This window comes from Hemitrygon akajei, chromosome 20 (assembly GCF_048418815.1).
Source record: "Hemitrygon akajei chromosome 20, sHemAka1.3, whole genome shotgun sequence".
Classification (NCBI taxonomy): domain Eukaryota; kingdom Metazoa; phylum Chordata; class Chondrichthyes; order Myliobatiformes; family Dasyatidae; genus Hemitrygon; species Hemitrygon akajei.
This window is the reverse complement of record NC_133143.1, coordinates 21236626-21263935: the sequence shown is the minus strand read 5'-3', so window position 1 is coordinate 21263935 and position 27310 is coordinate 21236626. Positions and strand designations below refer to the sequence as shown.

Below are 27310 nucleotides of genomic sequence, written 5' to 3'. Positions count from 1 at the left end.
ATTTCACACTGCCACCCAGCTTTGTGTCATCTGCAAATTTGTTAATGTTATTTTTAATCTCTTCATCTAAATCATTAATGTATATTGTAAATAGTTATGGTCCCATCACCAACCCTTATGGTACCCCACTAGTCACTGTCTGCAATTCTGAAAGGGGGCCCATTAATCCCTACTCTTTGTTTCCTGTCTGCCAACCAATTTTCTATCCATGTCAGTACCCTACCCCCAATACCATGTGCTCTAATTTTGCCCACTAATCTCCCATGTGGGACATTATCAAAGGCTTTCTGAAAGTCCAGGTACACTACAATCACTGGCTCTCCCTTGTACATTTTCATAGTTACATCCTCAAAAAATTCCAGATTAGTCAAGCATGATTTCCCCTTCGTAAATCCATGCTGACTTGGACTGATCCTGTTACTGCTAGCCAAATGTGCTGCTATTTCATCTTTTATAATTGACTCCAGCATCTTCCCCACCACTGATGTCAGGCTAACTGGTCTATAATTCCCTGTTTTCTCTCTCCCTCCTTTCTTAAAAAGTGGGGTAACATTAGCTACCCTCCAATCCTCAGGACCTAATCCTGAATCTATAGAACATTGGAAAATGATTACCAATGTGTCCACAATTTCTAGAGCCACCTCCTTAAGTACCCTGGGATGCAGACCATCAGGCCCTGGGGATTTATCAGCCTTCAGTCTCATCAGTCTACCCAACACCATTTTCTGCCTAATGTGAATTTTGCTTCAGTTCCTCCGTTACCCAGGTCCTCTGGCCACTATTACATCTGGGAGATTGTTTGTGTCTTCCCTAGTGAGGACAGATCCAACATTTACAGATGATAGGGCCCCTGCCCCCTCCCTCTTCAGTCCTGGCGAAGGGTCTCGGCCCGAAATGTTGACTGCTCATTTCCACTGATGCTGCCCGACCTGCTGAGTTCCTCCAGCGTGTTTTACGTGTTACCCTTAACCATTTCATAGATGGCGCCTAAATCTTTTGAACATTTTGTTTGTAATGTAGTAGATTGTTAATTAGAAAACATTATAATAGTCAAGATACTGTTGCTTTTATGGTGGAGTTGTTTTCGAGCTAGGACAAGATTGCAGATATAGTGCTCGAGAGTTTTATATTTGAGGTTAACTCAGCGTTTTCTGTGATCATTAAATTGTTCTTTTCTTTTCTCCTGCCGAGGGGTTTCAACCCGAAATGTCGACTGTACTTTTTTCCATTGATGCTGCCTGGCCTGCTGAGTTTGCCAGCATTTTATGTGTGTGCTCGGATTTCCAGCATCTGCAGACGTTCTCTTGTTTGTGATTTAATTGCCTTAAAAATGCAGAGGCCTATTTGCATTGAAACCATACCACAATTGTGCTGACCTGCCAGAAGCAAGGATCAGTCTGCATTTTCACTTTCCATCATCCAGCAGCGTCCACGCTTCCCAGCATGGGTCTGAACTCAACGTGGACCATGCTGGTTTTGATCTATGTTAACGTCACGCACGCTGAGGTGAGAGCGCATGCGCAGTTCTGTCAAATGGCAGTGCCCGTCTTGGAGGCCGGGTGGGTCTACGCGGCTGTTTCTGTTTCTTTCAACTCCTTCATTCCGTATCACCTCCTCCCGTCCGTCTGCTGAAACAACTGTGGACGCGCGGCCGGCAGCTCGCTCTGCGGTTTTCCTCCGCCGGTCCCAGACTGTGGCCCTTGCGACTCGATGAAGGCTTTAGCCGCAGCCGGCTTGGGGGGCGCGCTGCGTGTGTGCGCGCCGCTCGCGTCCCGGGCCCCACTGAAAGACCAGCTCGCGCAGGCAACCCAGAGGATGCGTGTGCACACCACTGATTGCGCGCTCGCGAAGAGAAGTCCCCTCAAGAAATTTCTGTCCAAGGCAAAGTAAGTCTTCTAGGTACTGTACCTAAGATATTATTAGCCACCAAGACGGCCATTGCAGAGTGTTTGTAAATAAGCAGGGTGACTCCAAAACTCGTGTACTATTGTCACAGGCATACATACACAACATATAAATCCCATGTTTTCTTTTTGCAATAGTACATTACAAGACCAGGACAAACCTAACTTATTAGAAACTTAACCACGTTTTACATGGGTGCCAGTTACATCAATCTTGATCTGAGCTCATGGTCGCACCTGTGTTTATATGTATTTTAATTGTAGATATTTTGCTATTATGCTGCACACTAATGCTTTATTATGCAGGTGAGTGAGATATATATAATATGTGGGTAGTTGTTGGAATGTTGCTCATTGATTAGGGTAAGTGGGCGCATGATGGTTAGAACAGACTAGATGGGTCAAAGGCCCAATTCTGGACCTATGATTCTATCCACACTTTGAGAATTTTCCCTGGAGCCTTGATATACATGTTTGTGAACCAGTTCAATGGCATGATTGTCATTTGTAATAGAGAGGGGAACGAGAGTGGAGAGGACTTGGGATTTTTCTAGCACGAACTGGTTGGTGTAACCACAGCCTGAAACTGCAGGAAAAAAATTGTTAGTCCTGTTTTTATTTTGTTTCCATGCAGGAAGAAGTTTTGGTATGAAAGCCCTACGCTGGGATCACAACTGGTAAGAACAGGTTTAGTAAATAGCTGGTGTTGCTTCTTACCAAAATAAATAGTTTGGGCTCAAAACTTGTTAGCTTGTGTATTAAAATGAATGTAGCAGTGAAGAACCTTGATAAGTTGAATTGTTGATTTGTTCTAAGTCATGGCAAAATCTTGGAAGGAAGCCTGTCATTTGAATTTCAACAGTAGCTGATTGACAACATTATTAGAGTTCTTTTTGTTAGTCACCAATGGAAAAAATACATTCTATGGCTTGAACATCAGTTCTCTATAAAAGATATTTTGAGATGCATATGAAATTACCTGTATAATTGGAAAAATTAATTTAACAATCTGAATTTCATTTTGGCATTGGGTCTTACTAATTAGAACATAGAACAGTACAGACCCTTTAACCTACTCTAAGATCAATCTAACCCTTCCCTCCCACAAAACCCTCAATTTTTCTTTCATCCATGTGTTGTCAGTGTAGTGTTGTCCATAAAAATGTTCTTTCTTGAAATGGCTTATTTACTCTCTGTTAATCAGCTTGCTGATCAGGTCACCCTAAATCAGTGGTTCCCAACCTTTTTTAGTCCAATGCTCACCTAGAGTATCTTCATACTTGTCAATTGCCTTCTTAGGCACAATATACTTTTTGGCACCCCCATGGTGTAAAAATATAATAACATGAGAAAAACGAATCTGCTTTAAATTTTTTATTTGTCTTTAAACCTGGCTTACACAGTACATGTGCGCAGTACAGCAGCTGTGATATCAGTGTGATCTTAGAGCTTGATGGTTTTTAACAAGAGTTGAAATATCTGGTTTAAGTTGTGACAGCAAAAGCCTTAAGTCCCCTTGCATAACAATGTCCAAACAGTTTCTTTTTTTTGTGAGTATGTGGTTCTCTGCACTGAAGTGCCTTTCAACAAGGTAGAAGGGTGGAAATGCAATGAAGAGTCTTTGGCTCTTCTCCAAAGACCAAGAAACTGTATGACAGTTTAGCCACATGGCACAAAAGCTGACATTTTTGAAAAGCATTTTTGCTTCTTTATCATTCTGAATTTTGGTAATTTCTTCTTGCAAGCTCTCTTCCTGTTCTGCCACCTTACAAAGAAATGGGTTAATTACTCAATCCGGAATTTCCAGATTGTTCAAATCCTTATATCGATTCTGAAAATCCTTCTTCAGTGACTGCAGGTGTAAGCAGTACTCTTGCAGATCACCATCTGAGAAAGAGTGTCATACTTTCTATGCAGGGTAACTGTGAAAACTTCTTTTTCTCCCAATGTTTTGTTTATATATTTCCAATTTTCTAATGAAAGTGGACACTGCACGTTTTGTCTGGATTAAATTGACATTCTCGCCCTTCAGTTTTATATTTAGGATGCTTGTTTTGTCCTACAGATTGGCTAGGTCTCCACATCATCACGTAGAAGTTCAATCTTGTTTCCCAAGCTCTTATTGACTTTGAGCAAAAATTCAACCAGTGTCAGAGATCAAAGAAACATTTTAAGCAGCAGCCTTTTGACAGACAATGTACTTCTGTGTGAAGAAGCAAGCATTTAAGCTCTTTGTCATTAACTTAGAACATAGAACCATAGAACATTACAGCACAGAAACAGGCCATATCCCTCCAAACCCCTCTCATCCATTTACCTGTCCAAGTTTTTCTCAAATGTCAAAAGTGAGCCCGCATTCACCACTTCATCTGGCAGCTCATTCCACACTTCCACCACTCTCTGTGTGAAGAAGCCCCCCCCAAATGTTCCCTTTAAACTTATCCCCCTTCACCCTTAACCCATGACCTCTGGTTTTTGCCTCCCCTGGCCTCAGTGGAAAAAGCCTGCTTGCATTCACTCTATCTATACCCATCATAATTTTATACACCTCTATCAAATCATCCCTCATTCTCCTACGCTGCAGGGAATAAAGTCCTAACCTATTCAACCTTTCTCTGTAACTCAGTTTCTCAAGTCCCGGCAACATCCTTGTAAACCTTCTCTGAATTCTTTCAACCTTATTAATATCCTTCCTGTAATTAGGTGACCAAAACTGCACACAATACTCCAAATTCGGTCTCACCAATGTCTTATACAACCTTACCATTACATTCCAACTCTTATACTCCATACTTTGATTTATAAAGGCCAATGTACCAAAAGCTTTCTTTACAACCCTATCCACTTGTGAAGCCACTTTTAGGGAATTATGTATCTATACTCCCAGATCCTTCTGTTCTACTGCACTCTTCAGTGTCCTATCATTTACCTTTTATGTTCTACCTTAGTTTGACCTTACGAAGTGCAATACCTCACACTTGTAAGCATTAAACTCCATCTGCCATTTTTCTGCCCATTCCTCCAACTGGTCCAAATCCCTCTGCAAGCTTTGAAAACCTTCCTCCCTGTCCACTACACCTCCAGTCTTTGTATCATCAGCAAATTTGCTGATTCAATTTGCCACATTATCATCCAGATCATTGATATAGATGACAAATAACAATGGACCCAGCACTGATCCCTGTGGCACACCACTAGTCACAGGCCTCCACTCAGAGTAGCAATCCTCCACTACCACTCTCTGGCTTCTTCCATTGAGCCAATGTCTAATCCAGCTTGGCATAAATTGGATTAGACATAATAAAACTTGGCATAACTAGCAAAATATTCTACTATTCAATGGATGAGCTTTAGTTTTGTTGATATTACAAGAAATGTTGCTTGAAAAAAGTTGTTGCAAGGTGTTGACGATGAATTACATCAGGGGTCACCAACCTTTTTTGCACTGCCGACCGGTTTAATATTGACAATATTCTTGCGGACCGGCCGACGGTGGGTGTTAATCACGACCGGAATACAGAGATACTCAAAGGAAGTTCCTTATGTCCAGTCTATTTTGCAATTTAGTTGACTTGGCTATCAGCACTTGCTTCTGTCCCACTTGCTCACATTTTTTCCACTCAAAAAACTCAACAGGTTTGTCTTTAAGTGCAGGGTGCTTGGACTCAAGGTGCTGAAGCAGTTTTGAGGGCTTCATTGCCTCATTAGACAGCCTCCGGGCCCGAACTCCAGCCTGCCGCCAGACACCTTGGCCAGATGTGGCTGGTTGTGGGTGGGGTGAGAGGACAAGGTAAGGGCCGGAGGTTCCCATACAGCTTTCTGTATTCTGTAAATTAGCTTTTTTGTTTCTTTCCTTTTATTATATTCTACAACTAATATCCCTATTGCTTAATTTTAAGCAAAAGGATTGTTTTTAAAATAATCTCTGGTACCATACTATGTTTGATTCAAATTCTCTGCCTGTCATCTTTCTCCTGCCCTGTCTTTTCTGAATCCATTGGCCATGATTATCATCTTTTCATTGTTATTACCACCATATTTCTTCAGGCTACTTACATAGTAGTTCTCCAATCTAATTTGCTGTGATCTTTTTGATTTATGTATATGATCTGTTCTGCTTTACATTAACTCCTTGTTTGATTCATTTTATTTTATTTGTTCTTGTCGCTGGTCCTCCATACACCTTGTATACCTTCTATAATGGTTTGTACCATTGTCACTTCCTTTACCAAGTTAGCTTAAATCATCCCAGAAGTATTTGTTACTAGTTATTAGAAAAACAAGGTTTTAGTTTGTTTAGTTTTATTTCTTATTTAAACTGAATACTAATGTAGTTGCTATTGGCATTTACATAATGTATTATGCCAAATTTTGTTCCTGACTTGTCAATGGGTGATATTGGAGCCCAGATAAAGAAATCGAAATAACTGTTCTGGCCAACCTTCATTTATCATCGAAGTTCCTTGGTAGGGATGTACAGATTTAGGGCCTTGCAATTGAGAAAATGAATATATCTAGTTCATTTGGAATATGCTTTTGAAATAAGCATACAGTTTGGGAAAATAAAACAAATTTAATTAAATACTTGTTTGATAGTAAGCAAATGGAAATAACAGGGCCAGAGCTAGAAAATACCCATTTCTTTTTATGTATGTATGTATGTTCGTATATATTTATATAACATGCTCATTTTGTGGGAGGTGCAGGGCCAATTATGGAAATATGGAAAGAAAGGGTTTTCATTGGATTTCCCATATTGAACCAATGGCTATTTTCTTGAATTTCTGGGAGCTATGCATGGCAGTCCATCTAAGAGAGGGAAAACTCTGGTTTCAAACCTCTGCTGCCTTGTGACCATACCCACTTATGGGAAAGGCTTCGGGAGTAAACCCTGAGGATAAATCCGGAGCTGGAGTCCCTAAGGCAGTCCGACCCTTTCAACCTCGCTCTGGCAACTCCTGCGATGTCACTGGTGCCAAGTTGTATCACCCCTGCCCTTCCCTTGGTGTGGCGTGGAGAGGGGAGACTTGCTGCTTGGGCAACTGCTGGTCTTCCATACAACCCTGCCCAGGCCTGCACCCTGGGGAGACTGAAGCAAAACTTTCTAGGCGCAGATCCATGGACTCGCAAGACTAACGGATGCCATTCCAGCATGGTAGTGTGGTGGTTAGCACAATGCTTTACAGTACCAGTGATCTGGGTTCAATTCCTGCTCCTGTCTGTAAGGAGTGTGTACATTATCCCCATAGCTGTGTGGGTTTCTGCTGGGTAATCCAGTTTCCTCCCACAGTCCAAAGACATACTGGTTGGGAGGTTAATTGGGCATTGTAAATCGTCCCATGATTAGGCTAGGGTTAAATAGGTGGGATGCTAGGCAGCACAGCTCGAAGGAACAGAAGGGGCTATTCTGCGCTGTATCTCAATAAATAAATATTTTGCACTCTAGCTTTAAAGGCTAGGCTGTTGCTTTCTAGTGACTTTTTGAGGCGTTAGAGCAAGTGACTTGTTAATGATACCCATTTGTTAAATTTATAGAACTATCTGCTATCCTTATAACATGGCAGCTTTATGCTCAGTTGGAGTTTTCACTTGAACATTGAAATCAAGCCTGTTTGTCATATAATTAAACCTTCCTGTACAGTATCTATGGGTCTGTTTAGAGGATACTAATTCTTATGTCTGGCTGTATTCAAATTTGCAAATACTTTAAATTTTGACTTTAGCCCCTGCTTGCTTAACATGTGAAGTTTTAAGTTTTTAAAAGAAAGTTTTTTTTAAGCAGCAGGATAATGTTTTCTGCATTACTAGATATGACTTCCCTGCTTTAATAAAGCAGCTGTGAATTAAACAAGCATCTTATCTATATAATGATCACAGTTGTTAGCCTGGATTTAGAGAAAATAGTGGCTAGAGGATTTTCCTTAAAATGCGAAGGGATGACTTTAAGACAATGAATAACAAGCATCACAGGAGAGTTTGCCTTGATTGTGTGCAGATCTGTGAAGGGTGGTTGGTCTACTAACCTCTATCATGACATTACACATCATTTAAACTGACATTAGAGCATGGATGAAATCAAACTGACTAGATTTAATCATTTTGGAAACATTTGGGTATTATTTGTGTAAAATTGGATCACTATCATAAATAAGATTCCACAATTACCCTGTTCTGTTTGCTGCTTTTGTGTAGCTTTACAAGCCCTCCAGTTTGGAGAACGTATTGAAACCTCAACACAAGATGCAGAAGGAGGACACTCTTCGGATGAGAGCTCTTAATAAAATTCTTTACAAAGCAATTACAGATCTATTGAACAGTACTGAAGTCAGCCCAGAGGTTTTTGAAGAGAAAGTCGAGATATCCAAAGTAAGAGCATCTTTATTTACTTGAAAATGCATTGTTCTATCCAGAAGTATAATGCAGGGAAAAGAAACAATTCGGATTATTTTAATAGCAGTATTTTGTAACTTACTGAGAACCTTAGTGAAAATTTATCAGTGTACCTTCATGTATTGATGTACAGTATATTTTTGTATTAATGTTGTTCATAAATGGTATTACTGTTTTGTGGCAGCAAACCACAGATACACTTAATAATCTTTCCAAGCTATTTGTTTCTTTTTAACGTGTTGATGGAAACCATTTTCAATTTCATTACTCTTTCATGGAACTTCCATCTGTTTCCTTGTATTTTCATGCTATTTCTTTTAAATAGTCCAAAGAGGGGCTTTCCTAAATCTGGGTTTTATGATTGTCTAAAAATTCTCATTGCCTTCCCTCATGAGCACTCAATTCCTTGGATGCAACTTTTAACTGAGCCCTTTGGAATAAAACTTTTTACTCCTTGTGTACTATACTACAATTCAGACTGAACTTTCCCACCAAGTTCAAATACCTCTCTTAATATCACCTTTTTTTTAAATCTTCTAACCCACTACACTTATGATATCCTTCTTTACCACTTGTATTTTGAACTAGTGATCTGAAACTAGCAGAAATACTTGCTTTATTCAGTTCTTTCATGTAATTCCAGCATACTTGCATTGTCTGTCTTTTGTCATTTTCACCAAACTAATACTGATACTGTAACGTTCTCGCTCGGGTGTAATGGAACACCGAGTTAAACGTCGAGTTAAACCAGAGTCAATGAAAACAAGGTCGCAGTAAGATTAACCATTTACTGTTCACTCTTCACATTAACGTATGGTGAAAACTGTTGATAAAACAATACAAGATTGGTACAGTGTTTGTTTCCTTCTAAATATCACATTTACATCGTGAATACTTGCAAAGGTAAAACTACAATAACTACATTACCGTAGATTCCGGACTACAGAGCGCACCTGATTAAAAGCCGCTGGCTCTAATTTTAGAAATAAAATCAATTTTTTAATTGTAAAGGCCGCACCGGATTTTCGGCCGCAGGTGTCCCACGTTGTAATATGAGATATTTACACAGAAAGATATTACACGTGAGGATTTTTTTAACTTTTAATTAAATCCATATGGTAACAAAAACAAATACATATTGCAAATGCTTTTTTTCGAACCGTGCCCGTAACGCGGCTACTTTTAAATATACGTTGCGTATACTTCTTTACTGAACAACATTCCAATATCTCCTAACGACTGGTAAAAAATATATATACTGCAGCCTACCAGGAAAAGTTATTGATCACCTTTAACTTAAAAGCAGCGTTCGCTCAGATCCAAAGCCGCTCGCGTAATGCGCTCCCTCCCTCCGTCCCGTTTCATCGCAAACCGGCATTTTCCCACAAGACACCGCGAAACCGGGTGTGACGTCATAGCATCCCGCGATGTAGTACAGAAAACAAATATAGTTAAAACTCTTCTAACTTTAACTAGAAAATGAATTACTAAGCGAAAATATTATAAACTAAGTAACTGCCATAAGGCAGCACAATGCTTCGAGTGTTTTCCATGTTGATGAGGGTGAGTACAAATGACTGATTTACAATAATTTAATTGCGCTTGATTTATCGTACAATTTCATTGGACCTCTGTGAACTACTCATCAATTTTATTGGTCTACTGTTATGAGGCAAAATGTTTACGAGGCGGCATGAAAAAAATCATGTATTAGCCGCTTCGGATTAAAGGCCGCAAAGTTCAAAGCTGTTCAAAATGTGGGAAAAAAGTAGCGGCTTAAAATCCGGAATCTACGGTACATTAAAGTGCAGCATACAGTCAGAATCTGCCTGCTCCATTGACTGCTTTAAATACACTTCAACACAAACTATCCCGACTCTTTAACTAACGAAAACATAAACCTTATCGACTGTCGTTACTTTTAACAGAATCAGCGTTAACATTTTAACTCAACATATCGATTATCTAATGACTTACAGCGTTGCTTTCACTGTGTTTCTGGTGCGTAGAGAAAACTTAACTAGCGCTGTGGCGCCACATGTGAGCGACCCCCACCCTTGCGTTTATCCCAAACCGGTATTTTCCCACAAGACACGGCGAACCCGGATGTGACGTCATCGCAGTCGCGATATATTACGGGCAAATGAATTTACTTAAACAATCCTAACTTTAACTAAAAAATGCTAACAAATTACTAAGCGAAAATATTTTAAACTAAATAACTGCCATAAAGGCAGCACAGATACCTTTTAATAAGAACATTAAATGTAAGACCAATTCTGGTGAGCCATTATCATCATGGCAAATCTGATCTCTGTTTTAATTCCATCTTTTTGTCTGTTTCCCAAAATTCTTGACTCCCAATAGATGATTTAAAAAAAAATCCTTCTCAGCGTTTAATATATTCAAACGATTTCAGCTTCCACAGCTGCCTGTGATAGTGAATTCCAAAGGTTCACAGCTCTCAGAGAATTCTTCCATGTCTTAATTTTAAATGGGAGGCCCTTATTTGAAATTCTTGTCTGCCCTTGTTCACCCCAACAGTGATGATCACATTGGCATGTCAGTGTAATGAACCATTTTGCTTGCCTTTCTGAAATTCAAATATGAAAACTGATAAAGTGCAGTTTTCTTTTCTTCTGTTACGTACCCCGTAACTGGGTCACTTACCAGCAAGGATAGAGAGGTCCGTTGAAGTCTGATGGTACTATTTTTAACAGTATTTATTTATAAAAATACACAAAAATAACATCGATGCAAACATACAGATAATCTACGTCGTCAATACTAAATCTAAAAGCACGGGTATAATAATAATCAATAAGAAATAGCTCTATCATTGTCTAGGGGATAATGTATTGTCTGATGGAAAGATAAAAGTCACTCAAGTTCATTCAAGCTGCAGCTTTTGGTTGGAGAGAGAGACGGATTAAAACTTGCCCATTCCTTTTATGATGTCAATCCTTCGAGAGTCGTTGGGGCTGATTTCTCCTTTGTTGTTAGCTAAAGCCGTTCTTTTGAGGCAAAGCCCACCAATTCCGAGGCAAATGGAAAAGGACGCACGTGGTTTTCCACTGGCTTTCGCTATTACGCTGTTACAGGATTTCTAGCGTTTCTTCTGGTGCGTCTGAGGGGCTGTTCCCACAGACCCTCTTTTATCCCCACTCACGGGGTCTCAGATGTCAATCAGGGTGGAATGATGCCATCCCCCAACCAGCCCACGTTGCCTGAGGGCTTCCACAAAGCACAGTACTCAATACACAATTCCGTCTCCAAGAGACAATGGCTGTTTCCCGTAGCTTTGTATCGCCGAGGGGCCAAGACATTCCAAACGTCTCTCTCTCATTTCCTGGGTCTCCTGACCTGAATTAATAGCGATCTTGCGATTCTCAAAAAGGAGGGGGCTGCTTTGGGACCCTTTGACCCCTCAGAGTTGGGCACAGGCGTAACACCCCCTTTCTTCATCGCGTTTTTACCATCGGTAAAAACGAAGTAATACAGAGTCTTACAGGATTTTAGAATCTAACACAATACAAAAGGTTTTTTCTTTCACTACAGAGTAATACAGTTATACATTCAAGTCAGCATCTGAACAGTTAGCGATTACATTGTCACTTCCTTTAATATCTTAACATCTTGTACCTTACTAAAGTCTTGTAGCATCAGACTTCAATTTAATAACTACCTATTTTTAGTTCTTATTTTTCTTTAGCAAGCAAAAACTAAAGAGTTGTGATCTTAGCTTACGGGTATACTACAAAGTTCATGCAAATACTAATCTTTATGTTACTTTCAAACTTAACAGGCAGGCTTCCATGGGGGTTTTCTTTTATTATTCACATGCTTTGTCAAAATCCCTTAAAACCGGCTTCTGCTATTTAAAAATGGCGTCCCCATTAACCCTCGCCTCTTTTCCGGTTAATTCCCACATGGGGAGCTTGTGCACCCTGGCGAAATAGGCTTTCGTCCGCTCCTTTCATAGGAGTTATTTTATCAACAATGTGTTCCAGACTTAGACCATTTCCCGAATTTCCACCCAATTCTTTAATTTTACGCAAGTTGCTAGTTTTCTCTTCAGGGCCCTTCAGGCTATTAGTTTTCAGTTTAAACTCTTTGCTCAAACAGCATTTCAAATTCTGCCTTTTTACACCACAATCTGGAATAACAATAGTGTGTGGGGCCCCTTTACCTTCCAACTCAACCTGTAATTGATTCACAGGCTTTGTGCTACCGAGCCATTGTCTCTGTAGCCTGGTTGCTGCTTCTGATATCGGTCCAGCCCTTAAATTTTCTTCATTCAATTTGGGAACTACACAGTCCCCTTTTCCTTCTATAATAATATTCACCCCACCACCTTTGATCTCCTCACTAACTTTTAACACACCTTCGAGCACAAACACCTGGGAACTCTCACTTCCCACTATTACCAAGGTTAACCCTTTTTCCACTGAACCAAGCCCATCTGACCCACAAGGACTGCATTCCTTTTCAACTGAATCAAATACCTCAGACTTTTTCTGAGCTCCATTACTAGCTTCAGTACCACGTGCATCCACATCTTGGACACACTCAAACGGGACATTTGCCTCTTCCAGGCTTTCAATACCCGTACCCGGTCCAAATTCTAAATTCCCCTGATTCTCCCAGCTGCTCTCTGGGCAACTCCCTTCTGGAGTAAACTCACCCCCGCGGGCTGAAACAACCCCATCTGCCAACCCAGCAGACTTCTTCAAGGTAAGGGCACCCTTTTCATCTAGGACTGCCCTCATTTCATTATCGGGGACACCTTTAGAATTTTCCACTTCTTCAAACAGTTCTGCCAAACCAGACAGATCATCCATGTCCAACCCTGGACCTTTTAACAGCTTTATCTGTTTCTCATCTTTATTTCGTGCCTCTAGAACTTTTCTCCTCGCTAAGGGCAGGTCTACCTCCTCTCCCTTACTCTCTTTCACTTTACTACTCTTAGTTTCACCACCCTCTAAACCCTCGTGGTACAGGGTCGGTAAAAACGTCTCAGCCAACTCGATACCGGCCGGATTTAAACTGCTCTCGTTCTCAGCTGCCTTTCTCAACAGGCTGCGAGTGATCGCGCATGCGGGATAGATCTTTGAATCTAGGGGCGGGGCCTCAACACTCACAGGCGGTCGCGTCAGCGTCATTGCTGACCAAACCGTACCACCGGCTAAATCATTACCCAGAAGGATGTCCGCGTCAGTTCTCGGGAATTCTGATCGCACCCCCATTTCAACTGGTCCAGAGACTAGCTCACACTTCATAATGATCCTATGCAAGGGCACCATTTCCGTCCCTTTTCCTATTCCTTTCACAGCTACCATTCCCGTCTTGCGACCAAAATCTAGTACCTTACTGCTAATCAATGACAGTTCAGCGCCCGTGTCTCTCCAGATCCGCACGGGAACCGGTGGATCTCCCTCTCTCACAGACATGGTTCCGTTTGACATACAAGTCTCAGACCCTTCTCGTACTCTGTCTACCCGGGGATCTCTTGTCGATTTACTGATTACCACGGCACATCCGATAGGGACCGCTGCTTTCCCTTTTCCTGTCTCCTTCCTCGGAGCAAAGCACCTAGATGCAATATGCCCCCCCTTTCCACAATTAAAACAGGTCAAGCCCAGAAATCTCTGGCCGTCTTGCCTCTCCTCCCCAACCTTACCACTAGCTCCCGGCGGGACCTCTGCCTCAGCCGGCGGGCTTTCACTATTGTTCCCATGGTCTCTCTGGGAACTTTTATTGGAAGAAAACTTTGTCTTGTGGGTTAGGGCATATTCATCTGCGAACCTAGCAAATTCGGAGATGGACTTATTCGGCTTCTCATTCAAATACGTCTGGATATCCTCCAAAACACCACTTTTAAATTCCTCAATCAGAATTAACTCCCTGAGACGCCAAAAATCCTCTCCCACTATTTCTGCTGTGCACCAACGATCCAAGAGCACACCCTTCTCATAGGCAAACTCGGTAAACGTCTGATTCCACCCTTTCTTTAAATTTCTGAACTTTTGTCTATACGCCTCAGGTACCAATTCGTAAATCTGGAGAACGGCCTCCTTCGGCATAATTCTCCGCTTCTCCCTCCTCCATGGACAACGCCGCATATGCTTGTTGTGCCTTCCCTTTTAACACACTTTGTAACAACGCCACCCACTGCTCTTTGGGCCACTTCTGATTCACTGCCACCTTTTCAAAAAGCAAGAAATAACTATCAACATCCGTCTCCTCGAACGGAGGTACTAACCTCAACTCCCGACTAACATTAAACCGCTCCTCTCGGTCTGACCCTTGATCTCTTCGCTCTTGCCTTAACTTCTCCATCTCCAAGTCATGTTTCTTCTGTTTCTCTGCCTCCCTCTCCTTCTCGGCTCTTTCCTTTTCTTTTTCAGCTGCTTCCAGCTGTTTTAACTGAATTTCATGCTCTCTTTGCTTCTCAGCTCAGTCCTGCTCCTGTTTCACCTCTAACTCCTTTAGCTGGAGCGCCTGCTCCCTTTGTTTGTCGGCTCTTTCCTTTTCTTTCTCAGCTGCTTCCATCTGCTTTAATTTAATTTCATGTTCCAACCTTAATTTCTCCAACTCTAACTGAGCTGTCCCACTAGCTGGTACCTTTTCAGGGATATTTTCGAATACCTCAGCTGCAAATACATTCTTCTCAATATAATACTGAGTTATGGCCCTTCGCACCTCCCGCTTTTTCATTGACAACCTCACCTCTGCGAGGTTTAACCCCTTCACCATATTTATCAAGTCTGATTTGGTGGCCGCCTCTAGCACCTCCAGAGTCGGGTTTTCTATAAATTCACCCACGTCCATCTTTGCTGGTTTCCCGTCTGGCTACCTGCGTAACCAGATCCAAGTTTGGACTTACAAGCCCGATTCACTGGCCTAAAATTTGGTGTCAGATCCCGGACGAGCCCCCAATTGTTATGTACCCCGTAACTGGGTCACTTACCAGCGAAGATAGAGAGGTCCATTGAAGTCTGATGGTATTATTTTTAACAGTATTTATTTATAAAAATACACAAAAATAACATAGATGCAAACATACAGATAATATACGTCGTCAATACTAAATCTAAAAGCGCGGGTATAATAATAATCAATAAGAAATAGCTCTATCGTTGTCTAAGGGATAATGTATTGTCCGATGGAAAGATAAAAGTCACTCAAGTTCATTCAAGCTGCAGCTTTTGGTTGGAGAGAGAGACGGATTAAAACTTGCCCATTCCTTTTATGATGTCAATCCTTCGAGAGTCGTTGGGGCTGATTTCTCCTTTGTTGTTAGCTAAAGCCGTTCTTCTGTGGCAAGGCCCACCAATTCCGAGGCAAATGGAAAAAGACGCACGTGGCTTTCCACCGGCTTTCGCTATTACGCTGTTACAGGATTTCTAGCGTTTCTTCTGGTGCGTCTGAGGGGCTGTTCCCACAGACCCTCTTTTATCCCCACTCACGGGGTCTCAGATGTCAATCAGGGTGGAATGATGCCATCCCCCAACCAGCCCACGTTGCCTGAGGGCTTCCACGAAGCACAGTACTCAATACACAATTCCGTCTCCAACAGACAATGGCTGTTTCCCGTAGCTTTGTATCGCCGAGGGGCCAAGACATTCCAAACGTCTCTCTCTAATTTCCTGGCTCTCCTGACCTGAATTAATAGCGATCTTGCGATTCTCAAAAAGGAAGGGGCTGCTTTGGGACACTTTGACCCCTCAGAGTTGGGCACAGGCGTAACACTTCCCACTTTCTCCAGATCAAGGGCGTAGCCATGGGCACTCGCATGGGCCCCAGCTATGCCTGCCTCTTTGTGGGTTATGTGGAACAGTCTATGCTCCAAATCTATACTGGCACCACTCCCCAACTTTTCCTTCGCTACATTGACGACTACATTGGTGCTGCTTCCTGCATCCATGCTGAGCTTGTCAATTTCATCAACTTTGCCTCTAACTTTCACCCAGCCCTTAAATTCACTTGGTCCATTCACTTCTCTCCCCTTTCTTGATCTCTCGGTCTCCATCTCTGGAGACAGGCTATCCATTGACATCTTCTACAAACCCACTGACTCCCATAACTATCTTGACTATACCTCTTCCCACCCTGCCCAATGCAAAAATGCCATTCCCTATTGTGGCTTGAAAAATGGTGCAAGGGGGAGGGATTCAAATTTCTGGGGCATTGGAACCAGTTCTGGGGGAGGTGGGACCGGTATAAACAGGATGGTCTGCACCTGGGCTGGACTGGAACCAATGTCCTAGGGGGAGCGTTTGCTACTGCTGTTCAGGAGGCTTTAAACTAATGTGGCAGGGGGATGGGAACAAGTGCAGAGAGACAGAGGGGTGTAAAATGAGGGTAGAAGCAAAAAGTAGTAAGGGGAAAAGTAAAAGTGGCAGGCAGGCAAATCCAGGGCAAAAAGCAAAAAGAGCCACTTTTCAACATAATTGTATAAGGGCTAAGAGTGTTGTAAAAACAAGCCTGAAGGCTTTGTGTGTCAATGCAAGGAGCATTCGTAACAAGGTGGATGAATTGAATGTGCAAATAGTAATTAATGAATATGATATAGTTGGGATCACAGAGACATGGCTCCAGGGTGACCAAGGATGGGAGCTCAACATCCAGGGATATTCAATATTCAGGAGGGATAGACAGGAAAGAAAAGGAGGTGGGGTAGCATTGTTGGTTAGAGAGGAGATTAATGCAATAGAAAGGGAGGACATTAGCCTGGAGGATGTGGAATCGATATGGGTAGAGCTGCATAACACTAAGGGGCAGAAAACGCTGGTGAGAGTTGTGTACAGGCCACCTAACAGTAGTAGTGAGGTTGGGGATGGCATTAAACAGGAAATTAGAAATGCGTGCAACAAAGGAACAGTAGTTATAATGGGTGACTTCAATCTACATACAGATTGGGTGAACCAAGTTGGTAAGGGTGCTGAGGAAGAGGATTTCTTGGAATGTAAGGCTGAGGAAGAGGATTTCTTGGAATGTATGCGGGATGGTTTTCTGAACCAACATGTCGAGGAACCAACTAGAGAGCAGGCCATTCTAGATCGGGTATTGAGCAATGAGGTTAGCAATCTTGTCTTGCGAAGCCCCTTGGGTAAGAGTGACCATAATATGGTGGAATTCTTCATTAAGATGGAGAGTGACATAGTTAATTCAGAAACAAAGGTTCTGAACTTAAAGAAGGGTAACTTTGAAGGTATGAGACGTGAATTAGCTAAGATAGACTGGCAAATGATACTTAAAGGGTTGACGGTGGATATGCAAAGGCAAGCATTTAAAGATCACATGGATGAACTACAACAATTGTTCATCCCAATTTGGCAAAAGAATAAACCAGGGAAGGTAGTGCACCCATGGCTGACAAGGGAAATTAAGGATAGTATCAAGTCCAAAGAAGAAACATATAAATTAGCAAAAAAAAGTGGCACACCTGAGGACTGGGAGAAATTCAGAGACCAGCAGAGGAGGACAAAGGGCTTAATTAGGAAAGGGAAGAAAGATTATGAGAGGAAGCTGGCAGGGATCATAAAAACTGACTGTAAAAGCTTTTATAGATACGTGAAAAGAAAAAGATTGGTCAAGACAAATGTAGGTCCTGTACAGTCAGAAACAGGTGAATTGATCATAGGGAACAAAGACATGGCAGACCAATTGAATAACTACTTTGGTTCCGTCTTCACTAAGGAGGACATAAATAATCTTCCGGAAATAGTAAGGGACCGAGGGTCTAGTGAGATGGAGGAACTGAGGGAAATACATGTTAGTATGGAAGTGGTGTTAGGTAAATTGAAGCGATTAAAGGTAGATAAATCCCCAGGGCCAGATGGTCTGCATCCCAGAGTGCCTAAGGAAGTAGCCCAAGAAATAGTGGATGCATTAGTGATAATTTTTCAAAATTCTGGATTAGTTCTTGAGGATTGGAGGGTGGCTAATGTAACCCCACTTTTTAAAAAAGGAGGGAGAGAGAAACAGGGGAATTATAGACCGGTTAGTCTGACATCAGTGGTGGGGAAAATGCTAGTCGGTTATCAAAGATGTGATAACAGCACATTTGGAAAGCGGTGAAATCATCGGACAGAGTCAGCATGGATTTGTGAAAGGAAAATCATGTCTGACGAATCTTATAGAATTTTTTGAAGATGTAACTAGTAGAGTGGATAGGAGAGAGCCAGTGGATGTGGTATATTTAGATTTTCAAAAGGCTTTTGACAAGGTCCCACACAGGAAATTAGTGTGCAAACTTAAAGCACATGGTATTGGGGGTATGGTGTTGATGTGGATAGAGAATTGGTTGGCAGACAGGAAGCAAAGAGTGGGAGTAAATGGGACCTTTTCAGAATGGCAGGCAGTGACTAGTGGGGTACTGTAAGGCTCAGTGCTGGGACCCCAGTTGTTTACAATATATTAATGATTTAGATGAGGGAATTAAATGCTGCATCTCCAAGTTTGCGGATGATGCTAAGAGGATGCAGGGTGACTTGGATAGGTTAGGTGAGTGGGCAAATTCATGGCAGATGCAATTTAATGTGGATAAATGTAAGGTTATCCACTTTGGTTGCAAGAACAGGAAAACAGATTATTATCTGAATGGTGGCCAATTAGGAAAAGGGGAGATGCAACGAGACCTGGGTGTCATTGTACACCAGTCATTGAAGGTGTACATGCAGGTACAGCAGGCGGTGAAAAAGGCAAATGGTATGTTGGCATTCATAGCAAAAGGATTTGAATACAGGAGCAGGGAGGTTCTACTGCAGTTGTACAAGGCCTTGGTGAGACCACACCTAGAGTATTGTTTGCAGTTTTGGTCCCCTAATCTGAGGAAAGACATTCTTGCCATAGAGGGAGTACAAAGAAGGTTCACCAGATTGATTCCTGGGATGGCTGGACTTTCATATGAAGAAAGACTGGATCAACTAGGCTTATACTCACTGGAATTTAGAAGATTGAGGGGGATCTTATTGAAACGTATAAAATTCTAAAGGGATTGGACAGGCTAGATGCAGGAAGATTGTTTCTGATGTTGGGGAAGTCCAGAACGAGGGGTCACAGTTTAAGGATAATGGGGAAGCCTTTTAGGACTGAGATGAGGAAAAACTTCTTCACACAGTGAGTGGTGAATCTGTGGAATTCTCTGCCACAGGGAACAGTTGAGGCCAGTTCATTGGCTATATTTAAGAGGAATGTAGATATGGCCCTTGTGGCTAAAGGGATCGGGGGTATGGAGAGAAAGCAGGTACAGGGTTCTGAGTTGGATGATCAGCCATGATCATACTGAATGGCGGTGCAGGCTCGAAGGGCCAAATGGCCTACTCCTGCACCTATTTTCTATGTTTCTATTCCCAGTTCCTCCGTCTCTACCGCATCTGCTCCCAGGATGAGGCTTTCCGTTCCAGGACTTCTCAGATGTCCTCTTTCTTTCAGGATCGTGGTTTCCCTTCTGGTGTCATCAAAGATGTCCTCACCCGCATCTCCTCCACTTCCCGCACTTTAGCCCTTAACCCATTCTCCCGTCACCACAACAGGGACAGGGTTCCCCTTGTCCTCACCTTCCACCCCACCAGCCTCTAGATCCAACATATTATCCTCCACAACTTCCGCCACCTTCAACAGAACCCCACCACCAAGCACATCTTTCCCTCCCTACCCCTCTCAGCTTTTCAAGGGATTGTTCCCTCCGCGACTACTTGGTCCACACGTCCCTCCCCACAGAACTCCCACCTGGCACTTATCCCTGCAAGCGCAAATGCTACACCTGTCCCCACACCTCCCCCCTTTCCACCATTCCGGGCCCCAGACAGTCCTTCCAGGTGAGGCAACACTTCACCTGCGAGTCTACTGGAGTCGTCTGTTGCATCCGGTGCTCTCAGTGTGGCCTCCTGTACATCGGCGAGACCTGACGCAGATTGGGGGACCGCTTCGTCGAGCACCTATGCTCCTCCGTCCGTCACAATAGACAGGACCTCCCTGTTGCCACCCACTTCAATTCTGCCTCTCATTCCCATCTAGATATGTCCATACATAGCTTCCTCTACTGCCATGATGAGGTCAAACTCAGGTTGGAGGAGCAACACCTCATCTACCGTTTGGGTAGCCTCCAGCCTGGTGCTATGAACATTGAATTCTCCAATTTCCAGTAGTTCCTTCCCCCTCCCCCTGCCTCTCTCCCCTTTCAACTTTCTGCTTCTTTATCTCTACAGTTCTTTCATGCTTAACCCCTCCTCCTCCCCCCTTTATCTTTCCTCTGATTGGTTTTCCACCTGGCGCCTCTAGGCCCTACTCCCTCCCCTATCCCTATTACTGGGCTTCGGCCTTCTCTCCCCCCCCCCATTCCTGATGAAGGGCCTCGGCCCGAAATGTTGGCTACTCTTTTCTCACGGATGCTGCCTGATCTGCTGAGTTCTTCCAGTGTTGTGTACGTATTCTCTAAAGTCCATAGAATTCTGCTTCAGGTAGCATCTTAACACATCTCCATGCACAGTACATGGACTTTTATTTATTTTCCTCTTTTTCTTGTCACTCATTAGCTAAATAATGAAATAATGCATTAAGTTTACACCTTTCTTGTCTTAGGATCCAAACTTTATATAACTTGGATAATCTGCTACCAAACTATTCAGAAATGCTGGAAGACCTCAACCAATCAAGCAGATTCTGTGAAAAGAGAAACAGTTAAGATTTTCAGTCAGTGATCCTTCCACAGAACTGGGAGAAAAGTGGTACAGAAATCCTGATGCTTTAATAATCTAGACAGAATTCTGTCTGGTTCATGTTTTGGCATCAAAGTTTGAATATGCTACTATTACAGGTTCGGTTGACTGTGGATTTTTCAGCATGCCGTGTCTACTGGGTACCAAGCGGTTTGCTGGAAAAAGATAATCACATTCAGCAAGTCTTAGAAAAACATTCTCCTCGTGTAAGGTAAGCATCCTCAACACCTGACACTTAATGGAACTCTGGCAATTACATGCTAATTAAATAGTTTCAAAATAGTGCTTAAAATTGTTAATGAAAATACATTTATTGATTTAGAGGTTAATTTTAAATTACTTTATAAAATTTTATTACTTTCTAGACACCTTCTCATAACCCAGCAAGTTATGGGCTGCCCGCCACCTGTGGTCTTTGTTAGAGACAGAGAACAAGCAGCAATTGCTGAGGTGGGTAATAATCACATGTTTTGGGTGAAGCAAACTATAAGTGAAAAGTTTGAGGCCAGTTGACGATGTACTGCTAAGGTCCTAAAGTACAACTGTAAGCCTTCAACTAACTACTCAAGAAGGTGATTTCATTGATCATGACTAGGAAAAATTTTAATTCATGTATATTGTTGCTTTTTAATACATGATTCTAAAACATTTAATTTGCTATCCCAGGTGGAGAGTCTGTTGGACATTGCTGATTATGGCTCCGAAAACACTGCTGATGCAACACAAGTCTTGGACACAAAACATTTTGGGTAACTACATAATATAATTTAAAACTGTTTTTACTCCATCAAATCTAGTTTATAATCTTAGAATGCTGTATATGTTTGACAGCTTTAGCAGATGCACAAAGTAAGACCAACTTGTGGCAGAGTATTTCATCTGATCACAACATCTGCAATAATTAAACTTTTTTACCAAGTCAATTTATGCAGTGGCAGCAATTAGCTATGTTAAGGGGTGGAGAAAATTGCAAGGAAAAGCAGAGAAACAGCCAGAGAGATATCCAAAGCTTTCATTCCCAAGGTTAGATGGAGCTGACTTGAAATAAATCTATTCATACCTTGGGAAGAACTGATTTATTGCTGATTCCCTAGCTGTCTTGTAAATTCCTTTTGCAAGCTGGAGTTTTCTTTTCCAGAAGACATTTAAACAGTTGATTATGATTCTGAGATACATCCTACGATGTGCTGGGACACATCAGTGATGTAACCTGGAGTCATCAGGTGTTTCAGGTCTTTCAACATCAGACACTCTCATCCAGGATTGATCAGGTCCTGGCTTGTGTCCCAGCAACATTGGTCCATGGTTCACACCTCTTAATTCATAGCCATCTGGAAGCTTGCACAGCAGCTTCTGTGATGATCCTGATTACTCTTTTTGCAGTGAGCTAGTATTGTATATAAGGAGAAATCCATTTGATTATTAATAACACTATAGGCTTTAACATTATACTAACTGGTTTCACTATTATTTTCTCTGGTGCCAACCTACAAATGACTGAACAGGTGAGGAAGGCTGCAGACTAGAAAACACCATTCCCACATTTTCTTTGAGGGTCGGAATGATTATTCAAAGAGAATTTTCAGAAAATAATGTATGCAGGACACAATGCAGTCAGTGCAGCATGCTTGGGAGGAAAGTAATGTTAAGATTCTAATTCTTGAAGTTTTATTGTGAATCATGTCTGCACGTACTGGGCAAATTTGAAAGAGGTGAATTCCTATGATTAGTCAATTTCATTATCCTACTACCCTGCTACAGGGATAGGGAATGTTTAGAGGAATGTGGATTAAACTCAGGCAAATAGGACTAGCTTAGATGGGCATCTTGTTTGGCATGGATGAGTTTGGCCAAAGAGCCTGTTTCCATGCTGTATCACTCTCTTACTGTAAAGCAAACTACAAACCCCATTTCCAGAAAAGTTGGGATATTTTCCAAAATGCAATAAAAACAAAAATCTGTGATATGTTAATTCACGTGAACCTTTATTTAACTGACAAAAGTACAAAGAAAAGATTTTCAATAGTTTTACTGACCAACTTAATTGTATTTTGTAAATATACACAAATTTAGAATTTGATGGCTGCAACACACTCAACAAAAGTTGGGACAGAGGCATGTTTACCATTATGTTATTCTGTCCATTCTTGCTTGATATAAGACTACAGCTGCTCAATAGTACGTGGTCTCCGTTGTCTGATTCTCCTCTTCATGATGCGCCATACATTTTCAATAGGAGATAGATCTGGACTGGCAGCAGGCTGTCTACAAAGCCACGCTGTTGTAACCCGTGCAGAATGTGGTCTGGCATTGTCCTGCTGAAATAAGCATGGACATCCCGGGAAGAGATGTCGCCTTGATGGCAACATATGTCTCTCTAAAATCCTAATATACGCCTCAGAGTCAATAGTACCTTCACATACATGCAACTCACCCATGCCGTGGGCACTGATGCACCCCCATACCATCACAGATGCTGGCTTTTGCACCTTTCGCTGATAACAATTAGGATGGTCGTTTTCATCTTTGGCACGGAGAACTCGATGCCTGTTTTTTCCGAAAATTAGCTGAAATGTGGACTCATCTGATCACAGCACACGGTTCCACAGTCTTTCAGTCCATCTGAGATGAGCTCGGGCCCAGAGAACTCACCGGCGTTTCTGCATAGAGTTGATGTATGGCTTCCTCCTTGCGTAATACAGTTTCAAGTTGCATTGCTGGATGCAGTGACAGACTGAGTTAAGTGACAATGGTTTTCCGAAGTACTCCCGAGCCCAGGTGGCTATAATTGTCACAGTAGCATGACAGTTTCTTAGGCAGTGCCACCTGAGGGCTCGAAGATCACGTGCATTCAACAGTGGTTTCTGACCTTGCCCTTTATGCACTGAGATGTCTCTGAATTCTCTGAATCTTTTCACAATATTATGTACTGTAGATGTTGAAAGACCTAAATGTTGAAATGTTCCTTTTGAACTGACTAACAATTCTCTCACGAATTTTGGCGCAAAGGGGTGAGCCGCGACTCATCCTTGCTTGCAAAGACTGAGCCTTTGATGGACACTACTTTTATACCCAGTCATGATACCTCACCTGCTACCAATTAGCCTGCTTAATGTGGAGTCTTCCAAACCGGTGTTACTTGAATATTCTGTGCACTTTTCAATCTCATTTTAACTCTGTCCCAACTTTTGTTGAGTGTGTTGCAGCCATCAAATTCTAAATTTGTGTATATTTACAAAATACAATTAAGCAGTCAGTAAAACTATTGAAAATCTTTTCTTTGTACTTTTGTCAGTTAGATAAGGGTTCACGTGAATTAACATATCACAGATTTTTGTTTTTATTACATTTTGGAAAATATCCCAACTTTTCTGGAAATGGGGTTTGTAAATTGAACTTCATCTTTTTCATCTGCCCCAGGACAAATCATTTTCTCTGGATTACTATGTCAGTTTTTTTAAATTCTAGGCAACTTGCTGCAGATCCTGCTTTGAAGCCTACTCATCAAGGATCTAGTCCAGTCTCATCCCACCTGCCACCATCAGCTCCTGAACTTGACCTTTTTGGTATCGACCATGACTTACTGAACAAACAAATACTGGAATATAAAAAGAAAAATACTCAAAAGTTACTGGAAACTGATAACTCAACGTTGTCAGAACAGCACCTGGAACAAATAGCTCAGCTAAAAAAATTAAAAGTAAAGAAGAAGAAATTTAATGCTAGTTTTGATGATATCACACCAGAAATGTACTTGTTAGAAAAATACAGTGTGGACTCTTTGGACACATTTTCAGATAGGGAAGAGGAACAAAAAGAATTAGATGAGGAAATAAAAGAGCTTGAATTCGAGGAAGAAGATCCAGAAAATCCATCAAAAATTCCAGAAGATATAAAATAAATGTATTTTGTAACAGCCTTCATCTCTCCAATTTCTACAACTAATTAAATTTTGATTCTTCAGTGCTTATGGTGTTAACCTTGTTGAAACTCCATAGGTAAAGTTGCATCCATGTTACTCTATTTTGTTGCAGAAGATCTGCTGAATGTCATTGTCTGCAGTCCATCTATCTAATCCCAAATTTAAAAAGTCACAGCATAATTAACTTTGTTTTACCTTCATCAGCAGCTGTCAAGAGGGCAAGGACAGTTGTGTCTTTAACATGGTGACCTTTCACTTGATGGTAGGCCTCCAATTAGCTTTGAAGTTTTTTCCTTGGATGTTCTTTCATTTACTGCCATCTGTTGGGAAATAATTTGTACTGCAAATGATTTTCAAAGACAAATCTACTTCTAGGGAATTACAGCAGTCCTTCAAATTTGCATTTGACTTGGATAGATTATATTTAGCGAGTACAAGTCATACTATTAACAATTTCCTGACATGCACTCTCTTGCACAAGTGGTATATTTTCAGAAGGAGAACAACTTCAATACGTGTGGCCTTAGACCAAATGGATTGTATTTGACTATAAAGCATACACTTTGAGGCCCTCGGGTATTGACTGAAATGAGTATTGGTGAAACCTAAATGGTTAGCTAGATAGACTAAATATTTTTTCTTGCCCTTTCAAAGGGTAATTCTACATTTAAATGTTTTTGATAACTTGTTTGAATTCATTGTGTTTAGCTTCTGTAATATTTTTCAAAATATATTCACTCTGATTTTGTTATCCTTCTCATTTCCCTTTCTGACCATGAACTGGTAACTGATTTTTGCACTAGTGGATGCTTAAACCTTCCTGAAACTTGTTCAGTTTTAATGGCTTGTAGATAAAATGAGGGAAAAAATTGCAGATGCTAGAAATCTGAAATAAAAACAAAGTGTTGGAAATGCTTGGGTCAGGTGACATCCTTGGACTGAGCACCAGAGTTTGTATTTCTAGAAGTGGCAGAGATTACAACATCTATCAGCAAATGCAGATGCTACTTGACATTATTGACATATTTACAGCATTTGCAGCTTTTATTTTCTGATTGTTAAACTTGTAAAGTTTATCAATGCAGATTCAAGTTCCTTTTGGTAACTTGAACTTGTAATATACACACATGCTCCCAAACTGACAACAGTCTTGGAACATGCTTTATTGATAATGGTGCTCTTCTTCAGATAAAAAAACAAACTGGGAGAGTCTCCATTATCCTAACAAATATCTGATTATTGTAATGGGTTTAAAATGTTGTTTAGTTGGTTGAATAGATAATTCTATTGCGAATGACAATATCTTTTGCATGGAGTTTATTGAATGAGCAAGTGCCAAGTGTCAAAACCCAGATTTCAAGAACAGACAAATTTCTTTTGGTTGATGAGATGTACAGTATATTGGTTACCCTTGGACTAGGTACAGGGATGCTTCATGTGCAACACGAGTTCTGACTGGAACAGATGCACTCAACTCCTTTAGCCTTTTTGTTTGCTACGCTTGACATATTGGTGAGACTATTATTAAAGTGGTCTGTGGTATACCTTCCAATTATTCTATGTATATTTAACATAACAATATATTTTCTGTAGTTTGCCATTTGCCTCAGATGGAAACTAATTATAGGCATAGATTCATGAAGTGAACACATAGAAACATAGAAAACCTACAGCACCATACCAACAAAGCTGTACCGAACATGTCTTTAACTTAGAAATTTCAGAGGGTTACCATAGGCCTCTATTTTTCTAAACTCCATGTACCTGTCCAGGAGTCTCTTAAAAGACGCTGTCTTGTCGGCCTCCACAGCCCATTCCATGCACTCACCACTTTGAGTTTAAAAAAAACAACTTGCCCCTGACATCTCCTCTGTACGTACTTACAAGCAGCTTAAAACTATGCCCTCTCATGCTAGCCATTTCAGCCCTGGGAAAATGACTCCACATGATCAATGCCTCTCATTATCTCGTACACGTCTATCAGGTCACCTCTCATCCTCCGTTGCTCCAAGGAGAAAAGGCCGAGTTCACTCAACCTGTTCATATAAGGCATGCTCCCCAATCCAGGCAACATCCTTGTAAATCTCCTCTGCACCCTTTCTATGGTTTCCACATCCTTCCTGTAGTGAGGTGACCGGAACTGAGCACAGTACTCCAAGTGGGGTCTGACCAGGGTCCTATATAGCTGCAACATTACTCTCAGTTCTTAAACTCAATCCCACGGTTGAAGAAGGTCAATGCACCGTATACTGCCTTAACCACAGTGTCAACCTGCGCAGCAGCTTTGAGTGTCCTATGGACTCGAATCCCAAGACCCCTCTGATCCTCCACACTGCCAAGAGTCTTACCATTAATACTATATTCTGCCA

At 41.5% G+C, this 27310-nt stretch overlaps 1 protein-coding gene across 6 annotated transcripts in view; it reads left to right on the top strand.

The window, feature by feature from the left end:
- The window catches only part of LOC140713629 (putative ribosome-binding factor A, mitochondrial), a 98352-nt gene extending 72499 nt beyond the window's left edge, over positions 1-25853 (top strand). For 5 of the 6 annotated variants that reach the window (XM_073023982.1, XM_073023983.1, XM_073023981.1 and 2 more), the window contains 6 exons: positions 2539-2581; positions 8097-8270; positions 21118-21230; positions 21385-21469; positions 21686-21768; positions 24488-25853. In XM_073023982.1, coding sequence (XP_072880083.1) covers positions 2539-2581; positions 8097-8270; positions 21118-21230; positions 21385-21469; positions 21686-21768; positions 24488-24920 — 931 coding nt within the window. In that variant the 3' untranslated portion in view covers positions 24921-25853. Of the gene's footprint in view, positions 1-1503; positions 1887-2538; positions 2582-8096; positions 8271-21117; positions 21231-21384; positions 21470-21685; positions 21769-24487 lie in introns of those variants that run through there. The other variant, XM_073023985.1, reaches the window with a different exon arrangement.
- The last annotated feature ends 1457 nt before the right edge of the window (positions 25854-27310 follow it).